The following is an 18,322-nucleotide window of genomic DNA, read 5'->3' on the forward strand; positions in this document are numbered from 1 at the left end:
TTTGTTTTTTTTCTTTTAATCTGGTTTGCATTGGTGAATTGAGTAGGACTGAATCAGCAAGTTAGTAACTCCTGTGTGGATTAAATATCCCATCTTCTTATTGCATCAATTTAACACAGTTTTATAAATTTGGTGTAAATCATGCTGTGTCCTCCAGCAAGTCCAAATCCAGCTGTGCCCAGTAAAGATGTGAGTGCATCCTATCTGCTGTCTGGTGCACATCACCACCTCCCTAATCCCCTTTTACCGTCTGCACTTCAGTGGTGAATCCTTCCCAAACACACTAGTTTAAATCTCTTCAGAGATTTAAACTATAGAATTTTGGTACTGTGGTTCCATTTGTTTGAAGCAGGCTGGAGACCTGTCCAGATGTGGACATGGCTGCTGGCAGGGCACAGGAATACCAGTGAGCAGCTCTAAACAGTGCTACTTTGTGGTGATGACTAAGGAAAGCTCTGAGCCAGAATTTAAAATTCTGGACTTTCTAATAAAATGGCATATAAACTACCTTACATTAAAAGTAAGGATTTGGGAGAGTTGGGATGTTCTCAAACTAATTTACTGAAACAACTGATAGTCTGTACCTACCATAATGTACTAGAGATTGCCGTATTTTACACAAACCTGTCAGGGATCCAATTACTCTTTTAAGTTGTAACTTCTTATACAGAATGCATATTCGCCTGCATCCTTAGTATTGCATCATTGCCTTTTTTCTGTACAGTGGGGCAAATAAATGGCTTAGTGATCGGCCATTCTTAATGTCAGAGCCCAGTTTTGCACCTGCAACATCTTTAGAACAAAGAGAAGCTGTCGGAGTTAATTTTCAAATATACTTGTGCTTTTCTGTGAAAGCATATACTGTGAACTAAATTTACCCTTATTGAAAATATGTTCTTAATTAAGTTCAGTAGTCTCTGTAACTCACAAAATATACCAGTTTCTCAAATCCCATAAAGATTTTTCATTCCATGTTTCTGTATTTTGATTGAAGATAAATTGTGTCAGTTTTCACACATTTTGAAAAAAACTCGAAGAAACTGCTTCTGTATAGAGTACCTTTCTGACTGAAGCACATCTCTGCTAAAAGATGAATTAAGCTTAAATCAGGATTCCACTAGATGGAGCACAGGAGTAGCATTTTTATAGCTGGCCAACCTAGTTTCTTGGGTCAATACTTAGAAGTTATGGAAATGGGGGAAAAATGTCTCAATGATTCTGTAAATCAGAATCTGAATCAGATCTGAAAAGAATAGACTTTCTTCACCACTGGGTATCATGGACAAAAGCACACTGTCTTTTTAAATGTTCAGAAGTATGACCAAGGGAGTTCAATATAAATTCTCATGTAAATGTTTTTCCTCTTTTCATCATCTGATATGCTATGATGTCTCACTGAAGCTATTTCATTGCACTTTTACAGACCATAGGAACTGTTACTGGTTCCTTTAGTTCTTCTGAATCCATCTAGGACAATCCAAGTTCAACAGAATACTCTTTTCTCATTACTTGTTTATATGTGACCTTTGAGAATATCATAGGCTTGTTCCCAATTTAACTTAAACTTTAATGCAAATTTTCTCACTTCAGATCAAAATCAAACCTTGAATGGAAAGAAGTTCTAACCGTGGTTGTATTACACTCATATGGTGATATTTGTACAAATATTGAAAAATCAGGTCCATTGCCTTTCAGGAGATGACATTGTAGGATCTTCCAATATTGTGTATCCTGAAGTTACTGGAACAGAATTGACTGCCCAGTGTGCTGGTATAAAGAAATATAACTTCCATTCTCATAAAAGAGGAGGAGTAAGCTGCAATGCCAGAAGCTCAGATGTACTGAAGGTTTTAAACTAGGATTTTTAATCTTGTAAAGATAAAATGACATTAGAAGTACCTAAAGAGATTGCATAACCTTAGGGCATAATGTGTTACTGTGGATTGTGTCACTAAAGGCAGCGGGACTTCTCATGAAAATACTTAAGTTGTGCTGCGTTTTTAATTGATTGCTTAATTGTGTATGAATTAACAAAGATAAACAAGTGACTTGAATTATGTAGCAAGATTTGGACTTAGGAATAAAAAAATGTACCACTGACTTTTGTTATTTTTCTTCCAAAACCTGTAATTTCATGTTTTATTCCACCTACTACTGTAAATGAATATTAGTGTCATAAATTAAAGGATATAAAGTCAAGTGCAACAGGAATAATTTTGGTGAATGAAAGGTCAGCTTGGTCAGGCAAAATACAACTAGTAGGGATACCTGAGTCACCTGCATTTGACTTCATTTTGCATTTGATATTTTCTTTTCTACTTGAGGGAAACTGGAGGTTTGTATTGTTTAGGCTAAAATACTGGAAAAGAAAGCCATACTAAGGAAGACGAGAAGCTTTGATTCAGCTTTTGTGTCTGGTGGGAACATTTTCTCAAAAGGTAGGTGCTATTTCCTGTAATCAAGGGCTTTCCAGAGCCTGATAATAATTTCCCAGCTGTATCATTTTGGTGAATTATTTTTTAGCCTTGGGTTATTTCATGACTGGTTTTGCATATTCAGAATGGGAGAAGAGATCGTATTCATCTTGATGATAGAAAACAGGGAATAGAACTCCCACAGCTCCCTCTCCCTTTCCCTCCACCTTGTGGAAAGTTTGGCTTTGTGCTAAAGCGTGAAAAAAGCGTTGACTGCACTGTGTCAGGCATATTTCAGCTCGATTTGTGTCAACCCTAATAAGTCAACTGACAAAGTAATAAATTGAGTGTCTGTTCAAGACCTGGCACCTGTACAGGAAATAAAAGGGGATTTCAGTTGCAGGAGATTTTCTTTATTTTGCAAATGGACCTTTTCTCGAGGCTTCTCTACCTCTTTCCCCCCTTCTTCTCTTTACTGAAATCTTGTTATCAAAATGTTTATTTCAATTTTGACTGGAGTCAGTTTTTCATCTGGAAAAGAAAGCTCTATGAGTATCCTTGGAAATGGAAATCCTTATGCTTTCCACTCTGAAACAAAGACTTACAAAGCATTTAATTATTCGTGTATCCTGCTGTTACATAAATGGTCTGAATAATTTCAAATTATTGAGAAACTGCCTTTTTTCAACATTTTGAAACTTTACATTCATATAGTTCAAATCAGGCTAGGAAAACAGAATTTATTTAACCCAGGGAAACTGTATTAGTAATCTCTCACTATTTTTCATGATAATATAACCTTGTGACCAGGGTATCTTAACATGTTTCCCTCTGTGTCTGACCTCCAAGGATGCAAGTCTGTTACAGCCCTTGAGAGAAGAGCCTTTGTAGGTCCAGCTGTAGGGTTGTGTTTTTAGCTCAGGGGCACCAGGTCAGTTCCCAGTGTGATGTGAGGTGGTGACTGCAAAAGTGGTAAGAGCTGAGGCAGTTTCCTTGAGATATTCACTTTAGGTACACAGATCTTCCTCCGTTCTTGGAACAGAGACAACAGCTCCTGTCTCTGCCCCTTTTCCTTTTTTGTGACTGTCCTGGGCACCACGGAAGAAGTTTTCTAAAGGTGTGGTTTCAGGCTCTATGGCTGATCTGTGAGTTGGAGGAAGCAAAAGAGGACCTTGTATTCTTTGAAATGGGCAGCTTTCTTTTTGTCCAGTTGAATTTCCTCCACCTTTTCCCTCCTTCATTATCCCATAGGGATTTACCATAAGTAGATCTTTATTTCCACATGGAGAGTTCATCTCCCAGAATTTCCTTCTTGGACTTTTTTAATTAGAGGAAGTGATAATCTGACCCAGTGGAAGGTGAAGGGGGAAATGATTTATTAAAAACAAGTATTACCGCCGTTGAGTAAAGTACGTATGAACTTTGGAAACAAGGAGATGAGAACTGTCTCTCAGAGTCAAAACTGTTGTCTAAGTGCACTTTGCGTGTAATAAGAAAATTTTCAGCAGCAATGTTCAAAATCCAAGAAAATAAATCTATGGAATGTATATAATAAGGTTTTATATACAGTCTGTTTTAGGATTTATTACTCCTTATGCAGAGGATTGGACTAGATGAAAAAAGTCTTACCTATCCACTTCTGTCACATTTATGGTTATAACATGTAAATGAAGAAAAAATTTCTTAAGTTCTCTTCAGTATTTTCAAGAAGTGAAAAAGGAACTTAAGGGAGAAAAAAGGGGGAATATAAACCTATAAAACTCCAAGTGAACTTCCAGAATTGTAATTGAATGCAAGCTCTGGCCTTTCCTATCTATCACACTGTAAATTTTTAAAAAATACTTAGCTAAGCAACTCTTCTTTCTTTAGAATTGCATAGTAATATGATAAACTACTCTAAATTAATTATGGTAATCAGCTAACGTCGTGTGCTGTAGAGTTGTGATTCAAGCATGAAGGAAAGAATGTGCAGCAAATTATATATATAGAAAAACGTGTTGCAGGGTTAGCTCAAGTGTTACACCTTGGCCTCAGCCTGTGGAAAAAAAAAAAAAAAGGACTCGAGGGTGAAATACTGAAAGCTGATCAAAAATGGAGGAAATGTTCCAGGTCACATATCTTTGGATGTACTGCAAAGGCATTATGTGTTAATAAAAGCAAAAGAATAAAGTAAGAAAACAGTACCTAATAATAACTGATACTCTATGTTGCAAGAGGTGTTTCAAATTTCCTGGTCATTGAAAATATGTTAAGAAATGCCCGTTTCTTTGTGTTTGAATAATATCAGCTCCCTTCTGACCTGTTGTGAAATGGATTGAGAATTTATACTGAACTTTACAGATTCCTCATGAGGTGAATTGCAAAAATCTGGTTGGACACATATAATCTCCTTTAAAAATATTTATAGAACACAGCTCTTATGAAAATTAAACATGTTCCAGGTGTGTATGGTCCACTTTCTGGGCATAGCCAATTTGTTTTTGAAGTTGCAGATACACCTGTCCTTGCTAGTCAAGAGATGTTCTTCATGGGTGTGAGCTGCTGAAGTGAAATTCCACCATTTTTTGTTATATTTATCCAAGAGAAAAATGGATATGATTATAGGAAAGGTAGGAATGAGTTGCAGGTAAGGGATGAGCCTGGCTGTGGAAAAGATATTAGCTCTCTTCTTCCTGAGCAACAACAACTTGTAATGCTTCAGCTCTCAGAATAAAGTGGTGGATGTGATGCTGTTATGCTTGCAGGCTAGTACTGGGAGTTTGGAATTTTCAGATTACTTTGTTCCTCTTTAATAGAGAAAGTAACACCACAGAAGCTCAAGGTGTTTTCTTCTAGCCTTATTCAAAACACTTATGGGAAGAGGTGCTAATGCTAGAAGTATAAAAGCTCTGAATGGGTGTCTCTGCAAAAAGATGGAGGTGACTGCAAAGTTCAGTTATGGCAGAGGGGGTGGCTTGCAAGCTGAAACAACCGTATTTGCTGAGGTTCCCTTGTGTTTCAGTGCAGCTGCCCAAAAGGACAGGGCATGGCCAGACTATTTTCAGGGATCTTTTCCAGATGCGTGAAACAAAGCTTTAGAGGTGAAGGAGTATATTTCCTTTTTTAGTTTTCAGATTCAAGTATTTTTGTGGCTATACTATAAACTATATGAAAAATAATCTAGCCAAAAAAAAAAAAAGGAAAAAAGAAAAAAAAGACAGAGTTTTGGGGAGAAATACCATTGAGAAGTGGTACTGAGACAAGAATGAGCAACATGGACAGAGATGCATGGATAATCTTTTAGCTGATTTCAATGTAAGGTGAAGTTCCAGATGAGTCTAAAGGGAAAGAGAGATGTTGGTCTGTCTTTCAGCTGAGATTTTGCAAGGCTGGGACTCCTACGTGCAATTTGTTACCACCTCTATTCAAGTACTGTCTTGCAGGTATGCCGTCTGTAATGTCCTTTGGAAGCTCCCCGAATTTGAATCCCTTAGTCTTCCTTCAACCATGAATATATTTTATAGATTTTTAAAGTCTTGCTCAACTTTGTACAAAGGTGTTGCTGATAATTCTTCCACTTCCCCCCAAAAAAATACCAACAGCAAAACATCTGAGAACTAAATTATTTTTTTGTGTGTACAGGATGGTGACAATGATTATCTTATTTTTAACTCTTAGGCTCTAAACTCAGGTGCAGTTAATTCATTGATATATAGAAAAGGATACGTGTGACTTTCCCACAGTTAGTATCTTTTACCTACTTTTTTTTCTGCTCACTGCTTTTCAGACACTGATGCAGTTCAGTTCACCGCTGTTTCACTACATTTTCAGCAACACCACAAAGGAGAGTAGCAGGAGGAAATGTGAGGAAGCTGCTGCAAATCCTGCTGTTTCTTCTAGGAAAATGGCAGTTTAAATATATATCAGTCTGCAGTTGAGGCACCATTTCACAGCTACCTAAGCCAATTGTCACCTGGGCTACCCCAGTGCCTACAGCTTCTCAGCTCTCATTTGCTGTGTTTAATGCTTCCTGATCCATCCAGAAACTCACCCTGTAAATTCAAAGTAATTTGTTGGAGATGGCTCAGGCTCCCAATTAGTGAAATGAGATGGTGGGGTACTGAGGAAAGGGTGTGACACTGGCAACTAAAATTTGTATTATCCTGAACAGCTGTGGAGAGTTGCCACTGGGTTTGGACTGCCCATCCCAGAGCTCCTTTCTTTCTCCTTCTGGTCTTACCTCTGTGCTGTGTTAGGTCAGGGGTAGCTACTCAGTCCCTGTAAGTCCAGGAGCTCAGAAGGAACAAAAGCTGCTGTTTGTGGGCTTTCCTGTCTTTGTAAATTCATGATTTCTCCTGTCTCTTTCTGGCAACCCTGCCATTTCTCTCTTCTTTTCAAAGGCACTGGGCTTTAGCTCCTCCTGCTGAATTTATCCTTTTCTAAAGTGAAGTGATATGCTGAGCAGATTGAATATTTCACTGCTCCCAAAAGTCCTGTCCTCTTCCCTGTCCTTCCTCATAATGGAAGTAGTCAAAGTATTTTAATGTCTTACATTAGTGTTTGAGCATAATTGCTGCTACACTTCAGTCACTTCTAACTTGTGAGTTAGCAAGGATGGGTTTCTTTCAGATTTGGGAAAACAGGAACACCATAGCACCTGCAGAGCACAGGAGTGCTTCAGCCCTTGAGCATGCCTAATGGGTGGTGAGTGGGAGAAAGCTGGATTTAGAAACCCTGTAGATGTTAAGGCAAGGTTCCGCTGAAGTAAATAGTAGTATTACTTGACAAGATTGCAGAATGGGGACCCTATTTTTGTGTGTTACAAAAAGACTCCCAGCTGAAAAATACTCAATATATAGTAAAAAGGTTCTGAAATTAAAATTGACAAAATTATTGATAAAACATTTTGGATCTCTATTTCAGTGTTTTATTCAGAAGTGTTGACTTAATTAGTTACATCTATGTATGGAATAACTACAGACTCTTTGAACTGCCCTGGGACTCGCCATGGACGTGGTATTTGACACTTCTGGGAGTGGACTTCGCATACTACTGCTTTCATCGCATAAGCCATGGTAAGATTTCACAAGTTTTTCATGTTTTTAAATACAAAATATATGAATTGTCTATTAATAAAATGAGGTATTTGTTTTTGTTTCTATAAGTATTCTACTCTAAGCATATATAGCTGCTCTTCTCAAAGGTTAGCAATGACACACTTTTACTTTGAGCATGGAGAACAGTTTACACATCATACTCAATATAGTAAACATGATTTTGAGAAAGAAAGGAGTATCATTTTGAAAGTACCACAGTACTTCAGAAGGTACCACTTCACAGAAAGTGAAGTATCATAAAAAAATAGTAAGGAAAAATAGTAAGTACATAAAAATTAAAATAGAGAGCAGTAAAAAGCAAAGTAGCCAAAATAATGGAGCCCGTGTAAATCACACCAGTTGTTTCTGTACATATATATGGTGAAGATGTAATAGGATTAATCCCTGTGTATCTGTCTTGTTACATATTTCTGTTTTGTAATGACAACGTATTTTTGCTCTAGCCTTTTATACTCTATCTGAAAATGCAATAACACTTTCTATCATTCCTAATTGTGGGCCTGACTGAAAGTCTGTAGCAATGAAATAAGAATCTTCTTGTTCTTTAAAAGACTTTGGACTGGGCTTCTCAAAGCAGAGCGCCCACTGCTCACAGAAGCTGTGAGATCTGGTAATGGTACTTTATGTAAAGTGCTTTCAGAAAGGGAACATGCTTTGATGCCAGTAGGTCAGCGGAATATATGGAAGTAGGTAAGAAAGGAGCCTGAGCTGCTGCTGCAAGGAGTGGGAGGGAGGAAGGGTCCCTCCCAGGTGGAGATGGCAGGCGAGCATGAGAACAATGCAGGGTGGGTGTAGGGGGACAACAATGGGGGGGACAGGGAGGGAGGCGAGGAAGCAGGGGGAGCTGGAACAATGCATTGGGGGGGACATCACGGCTGGGAGCTGGGAGCTCCGCGTGGGTGTACGCAAGACTGGGAATATGCTTGACAAACAATGACATTAACAGTGCTGGCAGGGCTACAGCCTCAGGCTGAGAACTGGACCAGAGCAAGAGGCTATTCCTGAATTTTAAAATAAAAATAATTGTCTTCGAGTGTTAGAAAATCGCTAGCTTGGCTGTGCCTTCACTGGAGTCAGTGGTAAAATTCCCACTGGCAGAGAAGGGAACAGCGTCATCTCTGGGCTCCCTAAAGCAATTGGATGTATTTCTGTTCCTGCAGCAACTTTACACTTACTCTTCTCTGTTTTTCTTTGTTTTGAGGGGATTGCACACTTTGAAGTGAATCTTAATAGGTTTTAGAATTAAAATACAAACCAATTCTATATATAATGGAGTTGAGGAAACTGTAAGAAAGTGCTCTTCTCTTAAGAAGTCAGTGGTGAGCTATTCTATAAAAATTTACTCTTTTTTGGATTACAGAAATATTGTTCACTGTTAGATCTCTGCTACTCAGCAGGGAACTGATACAACATTGTAGAAAATCACTCTAAATGGAGATTTTAGTTTAACCAACACTCTTTTCTCTGGTCAAACAATGATGAAATCTGTAGCACAGCAACACAGCTGTGAAAGTCAGCTGCATTGGAAGTTGCTGAGGAAATTTAAGTGTCGGAGATGGTCTTAAAAATCCTGAAAAATACCTTGGCATGTTGAGGACACTGGAAAAGCCTCTGGTACAAGCAGACAAAACACACCCTTGCATTAGAAAGTGTGACAGGGCCTGGTGATTCAGGCTTGGATCCTAGAGCAAAGTTAAAAATTAATAGCACATGTATATCCCAGGAAATTCAAGCTATGTGGGTTTATGTGTGGGGATATAAATAATAGCGCTAATTGTTTCAAACTGAAAACCTAAAATTCAGATACATTTTTCTGTTGTTTCTTAATACTTGATATAATTTTTATATAAAGAATTATCATCATTATGTAGCTTTTCCTAGGTGCAAGCAATAATTTAGTAACTCAACCCCCTGACCTTTTTACTACCTTATTTCATGTTGTCCATTCAATAATTGAATTTTTCATTCTACTATTTCACAAATAGTCTGAATCATTATAGATTTTAAAGTTTCTTCTGTAGAAGAAACTGCTATGCAATATCAAATTTTTACCCAGGATTTGGTGAGATATTTTTTCCTCTTCACTATATGCATGTAATAGCTATTATCACAAACTGAAGTTCTACAGCAACAAAAGGAAGTATTTTTAGGTGTGATCTCATTTTGCGAAGGATAGAGTTATTCTAAGTATGTGCTTGTATTTTCCATTGTTTGCAGTAGCCCCTAAAAGGGTAGAAAATAAAATGTTTCAACACTTATTCCAATGTTCTTCTGGGTCTGGTCCAAAAGCCATGGTGGTCAACGGACTATTTAGCCACTGCCTTTTTTTTGTGGCATTGAAATAAATTTATAAATCAATGTAACTTTTCCCTTTGCTTCAGTAAAAACACCAATTTTTAGGCTGTACTACTAAAAAAGTAAGCTGTAAAATCACAGGTTTTATTTTAAACAATTTTTTTTTAGGGAAGGATATGTGTGGGTTTGAAGGATTTTTTACCAGATATTTTAATCTATCATATATGGATTACTCCTCAAGTTTCCTCTCCAGGTGCGGAGTCCTTGCAGAGTTATTCCTGCTAGTAAGGGGGATTTGGTGGTCCCAGAGCAGTGCCGAGCCCCAGCCGTGGCCCAGCACACTCTTCCCCGCGCCCTGGCCTCCCAGATACTCCTGTTGCAGACAAATGACAACGGCAGTAAGGAATTTGGAGGCTCTGTAAACTAATTTCTTCAGCAGCCACACCTTTTAATCAGGGGAGGAAATCTAGAGAATTCCAGATCCATGCAAAAACAAGAGAGACAGCGCTGGTGTGGAGCCCCAGTGGGGTATCTGGTGGTGGATTCTAGTGTGGGGGGCTCTGCCGGGTCCTGGGGCACCCCTGGCCAGAGCAGGTCCCTTAGCAGGGGCTGTGCACTCAACCCTGTGCTCCTGTGGGGAATAGTGGGGAGCTGTAAAGCTCTGGCCCTTTTAAAGGGAGTAGTTTTTAATCTATGCTTCGTAAGGGATTGTGTCCTGAAGAACAGAGTGGGTTTGTATCAGCCAGAGGACCCTCCTCTCCTCTTTCAGGCCCTGGAAGAAACTGTCCAAGTCTGGCAGCCAGCGGCTTTAGAGAGAGAGCCTGTCTCTTTTTAACAGCAGCTTCCAACACCTCTTCTTTTGTTCTCCTTTACTGCTGGGGAATTTCCATTGCTTCAGTGTCCCTCCCTTTAGACAACCTGGGAGAAGCGAGTTTCCTTCAACAGGGCCAACCTCCGCAGCAGCTGCATTGTTCTGCCTGGGCCCCAGTGGCCGATGTCAGCCGCTCGCCCCATTGTCCGCTGGTGGCTTCCAGCCGCCCTGCGGGATACGTGACATGGTCCCTGTCAGCGAAAGGCCGAGCCAATATGAACTGATGGTTTGAGTTACATCAGAGGTCATAAAATAGACCTCAACTGATGAGTATATTCTCAGCAGATTCCCCAGCTGCTACATAAAATTTTTAGTTAATGGTGTGTCTCTTAGTAAATCTGAGTTTATTTATGGTGGATGAGAAATGAGCCTTCTGCACCAGGTGAATTCTAGAGCAATAAAGTCCAGGCTTCTCAGATTCCCCCATCCAAAAGAAGTGACCTTTTGGTCAAGGCCAGCTTCTGAAGGGGCAGAGGACAAACAAAGAAATCCTGAAAACTCACTTCAGCATTGTCCTTGAAAAGACCATGCCTCAGACTGTGGCAAAATGTCTCAACTGAAGATGTTTCTAAGATTTCCAATAATTGGAGGTTTTATGAACTTTTCATGCCCTGTTTTATAGATTTTTTTTTTTAAAAAAGTGTGTTTCTCTTAGCTATGAGAAACATTGCTTCTGCCTCTTCTCCCAGTGAGCAGCTTTTGTTACAGTTTTTTCAGCAGTAGAGCTGAAAACTTGTCTGACAAGTTTCTGGCTTCTCTTTCCTACACCATGCTGCACTTCACAGCCCACTCAGTCCTGAAAAAAATATCGTGCATGGAGACTCTGTGCATAAGATCACTGAAATAGTCCATTAAAAAAACAAGGTTGTGTTGCATTTCTTTCCTAACAATTCAACTAGTCCAGTAGTCATAGGGGTTAGCTTAACCATGGAGCAGGACATAAGCAAGACTTACTAGCAGAGAATCTATGGGATAAGCCGAGACTTGCGAGAGAGCAGACAGAATTTTCTTAGTCAGGAGTACACAGACAGGTAGCTCATTACTTTATGAGGAACCAGAGTGGATAAATTGGGATGGGTGTCTCAAGATTTGTGCCATTAAAATGACTGGAATGTGCAACAGTAAAACCCAGTCCTATTCTTTCTGATAATGATATATGTATTGTGTAATAATAATCCTAATCTGTTATCACTTTTGACAGCAGTGCAATACTGTGTTTACTGTTGCATGAGGAGATGAGTTTAAACTTCTTAGAGGAAAAGACAGCAAGACTCAGAGTCTCTTCACCATCTACATTTGCTGATAATTTTTGGAGGGTGTATTGAAATCATATGATTGTGCTATATTTATCTGACCCATTCCTACCTTTGAAGTGCTCTTTTAATCTGCATTTTATAATGTACTTGTCTGAACTCGGTATATTAGAATGGACTTGTTAAGTAGACTTTATATTAACAATTGATAGTATATGGAAATAATTTTGGGTTTAAAGTGTTTCAGATTTATGGGAAATTCATTATAATAAGATGATGTCTGACTTTTTTTATTGGAAACATGGTCAGAGACACACCTTTTTTATTTTTTCAGGAAAATCTGTATTCCCCTACAAGTATAGTAAATTGCAATGTTCTTTTATGTGCCAAAGGGGTCAGGGGAAGAGATGTGGATGGTGGTGGGTTTTTTTAGGCTTGTTCTTGCTTGTGGGAAAATGTCATTGTTTACCTGACTAGAAATTCAGTACCATATTGGTTATCCAACATGAAATAAATTTAATTTCACCCTAGTGAAAGATAGAAAATATTGGGAACTGTCAAGTGACTAGATGAGGCTCTGCTCTTTTTCTTGTCACAGCTTGTGTTGATTGCAAAGGGAATTGATACCCAATGATTAAGAGAAAAATATCCTCTTCTTGTGAATTTTACAGAAAACATTTTTTAGTATTCTGTCGGTTGTTTTTCTTATTTTTTAAACAGAGTTGGGAGAGCAGGATATTAAAATGCTGCCTTTACTTGCCTTACAAAAATAGCAAAAGCAATAGCTGGTTGTTGTATTTTCTGTTCNTTGATTCTAGTCTAAAACCTGCAGACAACATAACATGAATTGAAAATAAATAGATAGTTCATGTGATTATGACTCATTCCTTGCCTTCCAAGTTGACTGTAAATAAACTAGATGATTTGTTATTTCTATATGCTTGTTTTTATAACTATCTTTTACCCTTCTCTTACTTTTTAGCAGTAAGAAGTGCTCCTTCACTATGTGTCTTTTAATTTCCTGGGTGAATAGTGAATTTGTAGAAGACCAAAGTCAATCTTAGCAAACCAAGATGTTGCTATTCCTTCTTGTATTTAAATGTATATTTTGCTGAGAAAGTTCACCTGAAAACACCTCAGCTGTAATGACGCTTCCTGATATGGAATGTCTAGGGTCCCATAAAATTGTAGGAGCCTGCTTGTATTGTTTTCAGTTTGTTATTGTTCATAATAAGTTCCTGTTGTTTGAAAGACTGATTTCTTGTATACTGGCAAGAATAATGTCCTGATATGAGGTGAGGTTGACTCATTTAGTCTGTTAATTTTATTGTGGCACATGCAGATAGCACAAGCCCCTTCCTGTTTTACTTTAGATGGAGTGAGATAATAATTGACTTTCTGAAAAATATTCGTAACCTGAAGAGCTCAGAAGATGGAAATAAGAGGGAAACCCCTAGAGAGTTTTTACTTAATTTCTGACTATCTAAAAGACGTTTCCGGGTGAATGGATTTTCTAAATATGTGAAATGTCAGAGGTAATTAAGAATGATGGCAATAACAAATCTGCCAGCAGGTTGGAGGTCAGACAATGATTGGCCGTGAATTTTTGGCTCTTTAGATGTGCTGTAGGATGTGCTCCTGAGTGGGAATACAATATAGTGGAGGGTAGGACATGGCTCATTGCAATAGGTGAGGAATTAAACTCCATGGTCTGGGTTCAACACTACATGCTTGCTTGACTCTTGTAGGTTTTCTGTAAATATCTGGTAATTGCTTTTCTTTCCCCAGGATTCTGGGAGAGACAGGTCTCTGACTGTTATGAATTAGGCCTTGATACAAGCATAAAAGCAATCTTTTTTATTTTTTATTTTTATGATGCTAGAGGCAATGTATTTTTTTAAATATAATGAAATATATATTAATGAAAGCATGAGCTGACACTATTGAGACACGACTTTTATGCCAAAATTCAGGTTGTAATTCCATCTCTTTTCAGCACTGTTTATCTTTTCTCAAGCTCCCACCATGAACAGATACGGCAAACTTCCCAGTACAAAATGAAAAAGAAACTATTCCTCCATTTTCCTTGTTTGTCATTTTATGGTTGGGAAAGTGGCAGCACAAGGTTAATCCTCCTTTAAGTGTCACTTATTACCCTGCTTTAAGGATTTACATAACACATTTCTATTCTTGAGGCTCTCTCTATATAAACATGCATTAGTTAGACATGCATATGGGTGTCTGAAGGGTGGAATTTCGTCTTTTTCCTACCTGCAGTGCCTGGATTTTTCCTGAGTACACAGATTAGGGAAAAAGCTCTGAATCTGCTTTGCACAAAAACAAGTTTGAAACCTGCTTATTTAGTAAAACATTAGAAAATATGATGAAGTGGAAGAAGAAAGTTTGTTATAAATTAGCATGTTTGACCATTCAAAAAGTCAGCTGTCTTCACACGTCCGTGTCCTTGGCTAGTGCTGCCCTCTAGTCTGCACCTGCCTTTTAAACAGGGAAAAAAATAATCCCTTTTTAGTCTGAGTGGAGACATAAGTATGAAAGCATCCAACTCGCTGTGCAGAGAAACAGTTCATTTGACATACTTTTTCACGTGTGCTGCTGAAAACCATTGAAATGGTTCATAACACTTCTATTTTTTTAAGGCATTATAGAACATAAAGTAAAACATGAATTATCAAAGTTAGTGAGTGTAGAAGAGGAGAAACTAGTTCTTTTGCAGTAGTTTGAAGAGTTTCTTTTTATGGAGTTTTACCTGAAACAAATTCTTTGAAATATTTCTATTTTACAATATTTGGCCTCCTAATGTTATAGAACTGCCTTCAATCAGGTGACTTCATAAGTTAAAGAGAAGGGACTGTATGTTTGCAAGTTCGACTACTCAAGGAAAGCAGTCTAGCTATGTCTGTCTTATCTTCCTTTTTCTTTTTTTTTTGTCTTTTGAATATGTATCATGCTAGAAACTTGTATTTTGAGTAAGTGAAGAACCCACCTGAGAATATATATTCCTGTTTCCCTTGACTTAATTTTAAGCCATGACTTCAGGTAAAGGCTTCTTGCTTAATTAGAGAGAAATGTAAAAATGCTCACTAATATCTGTTTCCTGTAGAAGATGCACAAAAATCACTTCATCTAGGCTCATTTTTAACCCATCTTTTTCCAAAACCAATTGTGGTGACTTTGGAGATGCTACCTCAGTTTGCGATACAGCAGCTGTGCACACTCTCTTGCTGGAGGGCTTTGTCTGAACTGGCAGGATGTTTGAAGAGGGGCAAGGTTCGTTTTTATGTCACTTCCATCTTTTACCAATCTGTTGAAATCAGCAGATCAGCAATAAAAGGTACCAAATGCAACAACTGGTTTTAATTTGCGATATGAAACTATGATTGTAAGGAATTAGATTTAGAGTAAAAGCACACACCATATAATTCATCAAACAGCAGCAGTGGTAACTAATTTTTGTCACTAAGTTTTAAAGTAGAAGCAGAGGCCTAGAGAAATAAAAGGCATTGTTGAAACAGATGACCCATTGAGATGCTTGTGCTTTCTCTGTTACAAAAAGAAGTTGTTTTTCTCCTCCTGTGCTAGTAAAAATTTCCTGGTCACTATTGCTCTGTTTGTCAGTCTGTACAGTTCTAGCATGGAGAAAAAAATGAACAGAATGCTATTGCTCTGCACCCCTACTCGACAGCAGCTCTTTAGCTAATACACACTTCGAAGACCTATGGTATTTGCCATTTCAAATAGCTCTTTTGAAATTTCTTTCTGTGCAGAATTTAGCTTTGGAGCCCCTTGACAGTCTACCTGAAGGGAAAGGTAAGGGTGTTGCTGTGGCATGTATGTGGTTGTGCGGCTGGGGGATGTGGAGTGGGGGCACAGAGCCCGCTCTCCTGGGGAGATAAGCTACTCTGAAAGGCTCCGACTCTTCTCTTCCTCAGCAGGACATTGCTAAAATATCCCATTTCTGCAGTATTAGGACCAAGGACATACGAGAAATATCATAGAACAGTTTGGGTTGGAAGGGACTTTTAAAGGTCATCTAGTCCAACCCCCCTGCAGTGAGCAGGGACATCTTCAACCTAGATCAGGTTGCTTAGAGCCTCATCCAACCTTGAAAGTTTCCAGGGATGGGGCATCCACCACCTCTCTGGGCAACCATTGTTTTATCAACCTTACTGAAAAACACCTCTTTCTTATATTTAAATTGACCCTACTTCAGTTTAAAATCATTCCTTCTTGTCCTATCACTACAGACCCTATCATTGCTATTTTCATTTCTTCCATTCTCTTTGTGCAATTTTTTTCTGTAATTTAAATACAGTTTTCCAGTGTGTATCCATGAATATGTGTATTTTATGCATGCATGCATATAAGGTTTTTAATTATATTTGTTATCAGGTTATGTGACTGACTGAAATATTCAGAACTAGCTAAAATCAAAAAAAGGAAAGAAAAAAGCTTCTCCATTTCTAATTGCACCCTCAGTTTTACTGACTGATGTGCACACCTTCTTGCAAAGAATACTGCACGATTATATTCAAATTTGAAAAGGATATTTTTTTTTTTGCTAAGAATGAGAAATTTAGAACAACTTTTTAATGCAGAATAAAAGTTTATTCCACTCCAACCCCAAATAGCAAGCTGTTCCTTTCAGGATATTACTGAAATTTCTAGAAGCTGGATGTCTGTAATAGTTTTCTTTGTTTGCTAAAATCTAGCTAGGCAAACACCATTTAAAATACTTCATTTTACATTTCAAGATGGGCAGTTAACATTTAAAGTGTATTTTGAGCAGACAAAACATTATTCTATCTGGACAATGTTCTTTGCATGTAAGTTTCCTTCAATGCATCTTTATTGCCTTAATTAAAGTATTTAAGCTGCCAAAATTGATTTTTAAGTGTAGGAAGGGCAGTCTTTTCCACGCTGTATTCTGTCTAAATTGATAGCATGCTGGTGGAAGATGCAAATTAATAAAAATTACTAACCAGATTTTTTTTTCTTTTTTCTTTTTTTTTAATGGCTAAAATTATCAGTAAATCCCATTTTGGTATAACTTTTCTTTTTTTTTCCCCACCAAAGATATTTTTGTGACCTACAGTATTTCTCAATAATCGGTGAACATCAAATCTGAATAAATTCATCAACAGTAATTGTTTTAAAAATAAAATTACTTTTAAATTTAGATGAAGACATGCTCTAAATAGAACGTAAACATACTGCTGCGAGAAGATACCTACAATGTTCTTATGTATAAAGCTGTATGAAAGGCAGATATCCTAAATAGCAGTCACTCAGCTATTTTACAGTCTCCATAGTTGGATTATGTAAAGGATTATGTTGGATTATGGACTTGGATTTGAGCACTTGATGTTGGCCTCTGGGCTGCTTATTTTGAGGGCTACATGGGAACAGAAAATTTCTGTTTGTTGCTGGAAAAAAAATAATTGTGACTAATCAAGTCTTATTGCTATGTATGCATGAGGAAGTACAAGGTTTTGTAGGGTCCAGGAGGAGGATTCTTGATTCTATCTAGCTATTAATTTTCCAGAAATGTTTACAAATGTTTTTCTGAAAAAAAACTGTAACCATGCTCAGTCATTATGCAGACTGTCAGTAAAATGGTGTGGGCATTGCTTCAGACAGTGCAGTGCAACCTGGACATGTGACCTTTTAAAACATGGGGAGGATTCCCCCTTGCTACTTTTAACTTTAAAATTAGATGAATTCCTTTCCATTTAAGGAACATATATCATAAATATCACTGTCGTTCTAAGTATACCTCACCATTTTATTTCTGTAAATTCAGGAGTGGCAAAACTCTTGCTGAGTATAAAAAGGGAAGTGCAGGCTCTCAGCCTGTAATAACACTATGGCATGTAACATGTTTTCACAAGAAATCATTTCAGAAATCAATGACATTATGTTCATGCCTTCCATCACCTAGAAACTAGCCTATTAAATTGAGACAAGAAGGTAGGATTTTATCGATTGTATAGCACAGTGGTGTAAGGAAAGTACATGCTTTATATGTGCATCATATATTTTACATCCTTCTATTTCTTTTAATTTCTTATAAATTTTCATCACTATTAACACATATGGATGCTGAGATCCTAAAGCGTTTGTAGTTATAAAAATAAAATCTTATATTTTTTAAGACAAGGTAGCCTATACTTTGTTACAGAAATAAAAATAAAAGGAGTTCTTCACCAAAAGCTGTCTTTGACTTTAATGTACTTCTGACTGCAGATTAAGGGAACTTTTCCGAGTTGTTTGTTGGCTAGAATTGAAGTGAGGCAGGAAAAAGCAAACCTGTCAAAGCCAATGCTAAAGTCCTTCCCCCATTTGCAGCTTTGCTCTTCTCCTCATGTCTCTTAT

General features: G+C 37.8%; 1 protein-coding gene across 1 annotated transcript in view; it reads left to right on the plus strand.

Moving 5' to 3' along the window:
- AGMO (alkylglycerol monooxygenase) overlaps window positions 1-18,322 on the plus strand; it is a 190,525-nt gene that overhangs the window by 12,644 nt on the left and 159,559 nt on the right. The window contains exon 3 of the mRNA XM_017836706.1: window positions 7,317-7,468. Coding sequence (XP_017692195.1) covers window positions 7,317-7,468 — 152 coding nt within the window. The remainder of the gene's footprint in view (window positions 1-7,316; window positions 7,469-18,322) is intronic.

The sequence above is a fragment of the Lepidothrix coronata genome, unplaced genomic scaffold, assembly GCF_001604755.1.
Source record: "Lepidothrix coronata isolate B3197 unplaced genomic scaffold, Lepidothrix_coronata-1.0 Scaffold282, whole genome shotgun sequence".
NCBI lineage: Eukaryota > Metazoa > Chordata > Aves > Passeriformes > Pipridae > Lepidothrix > Lepidothrix coronata.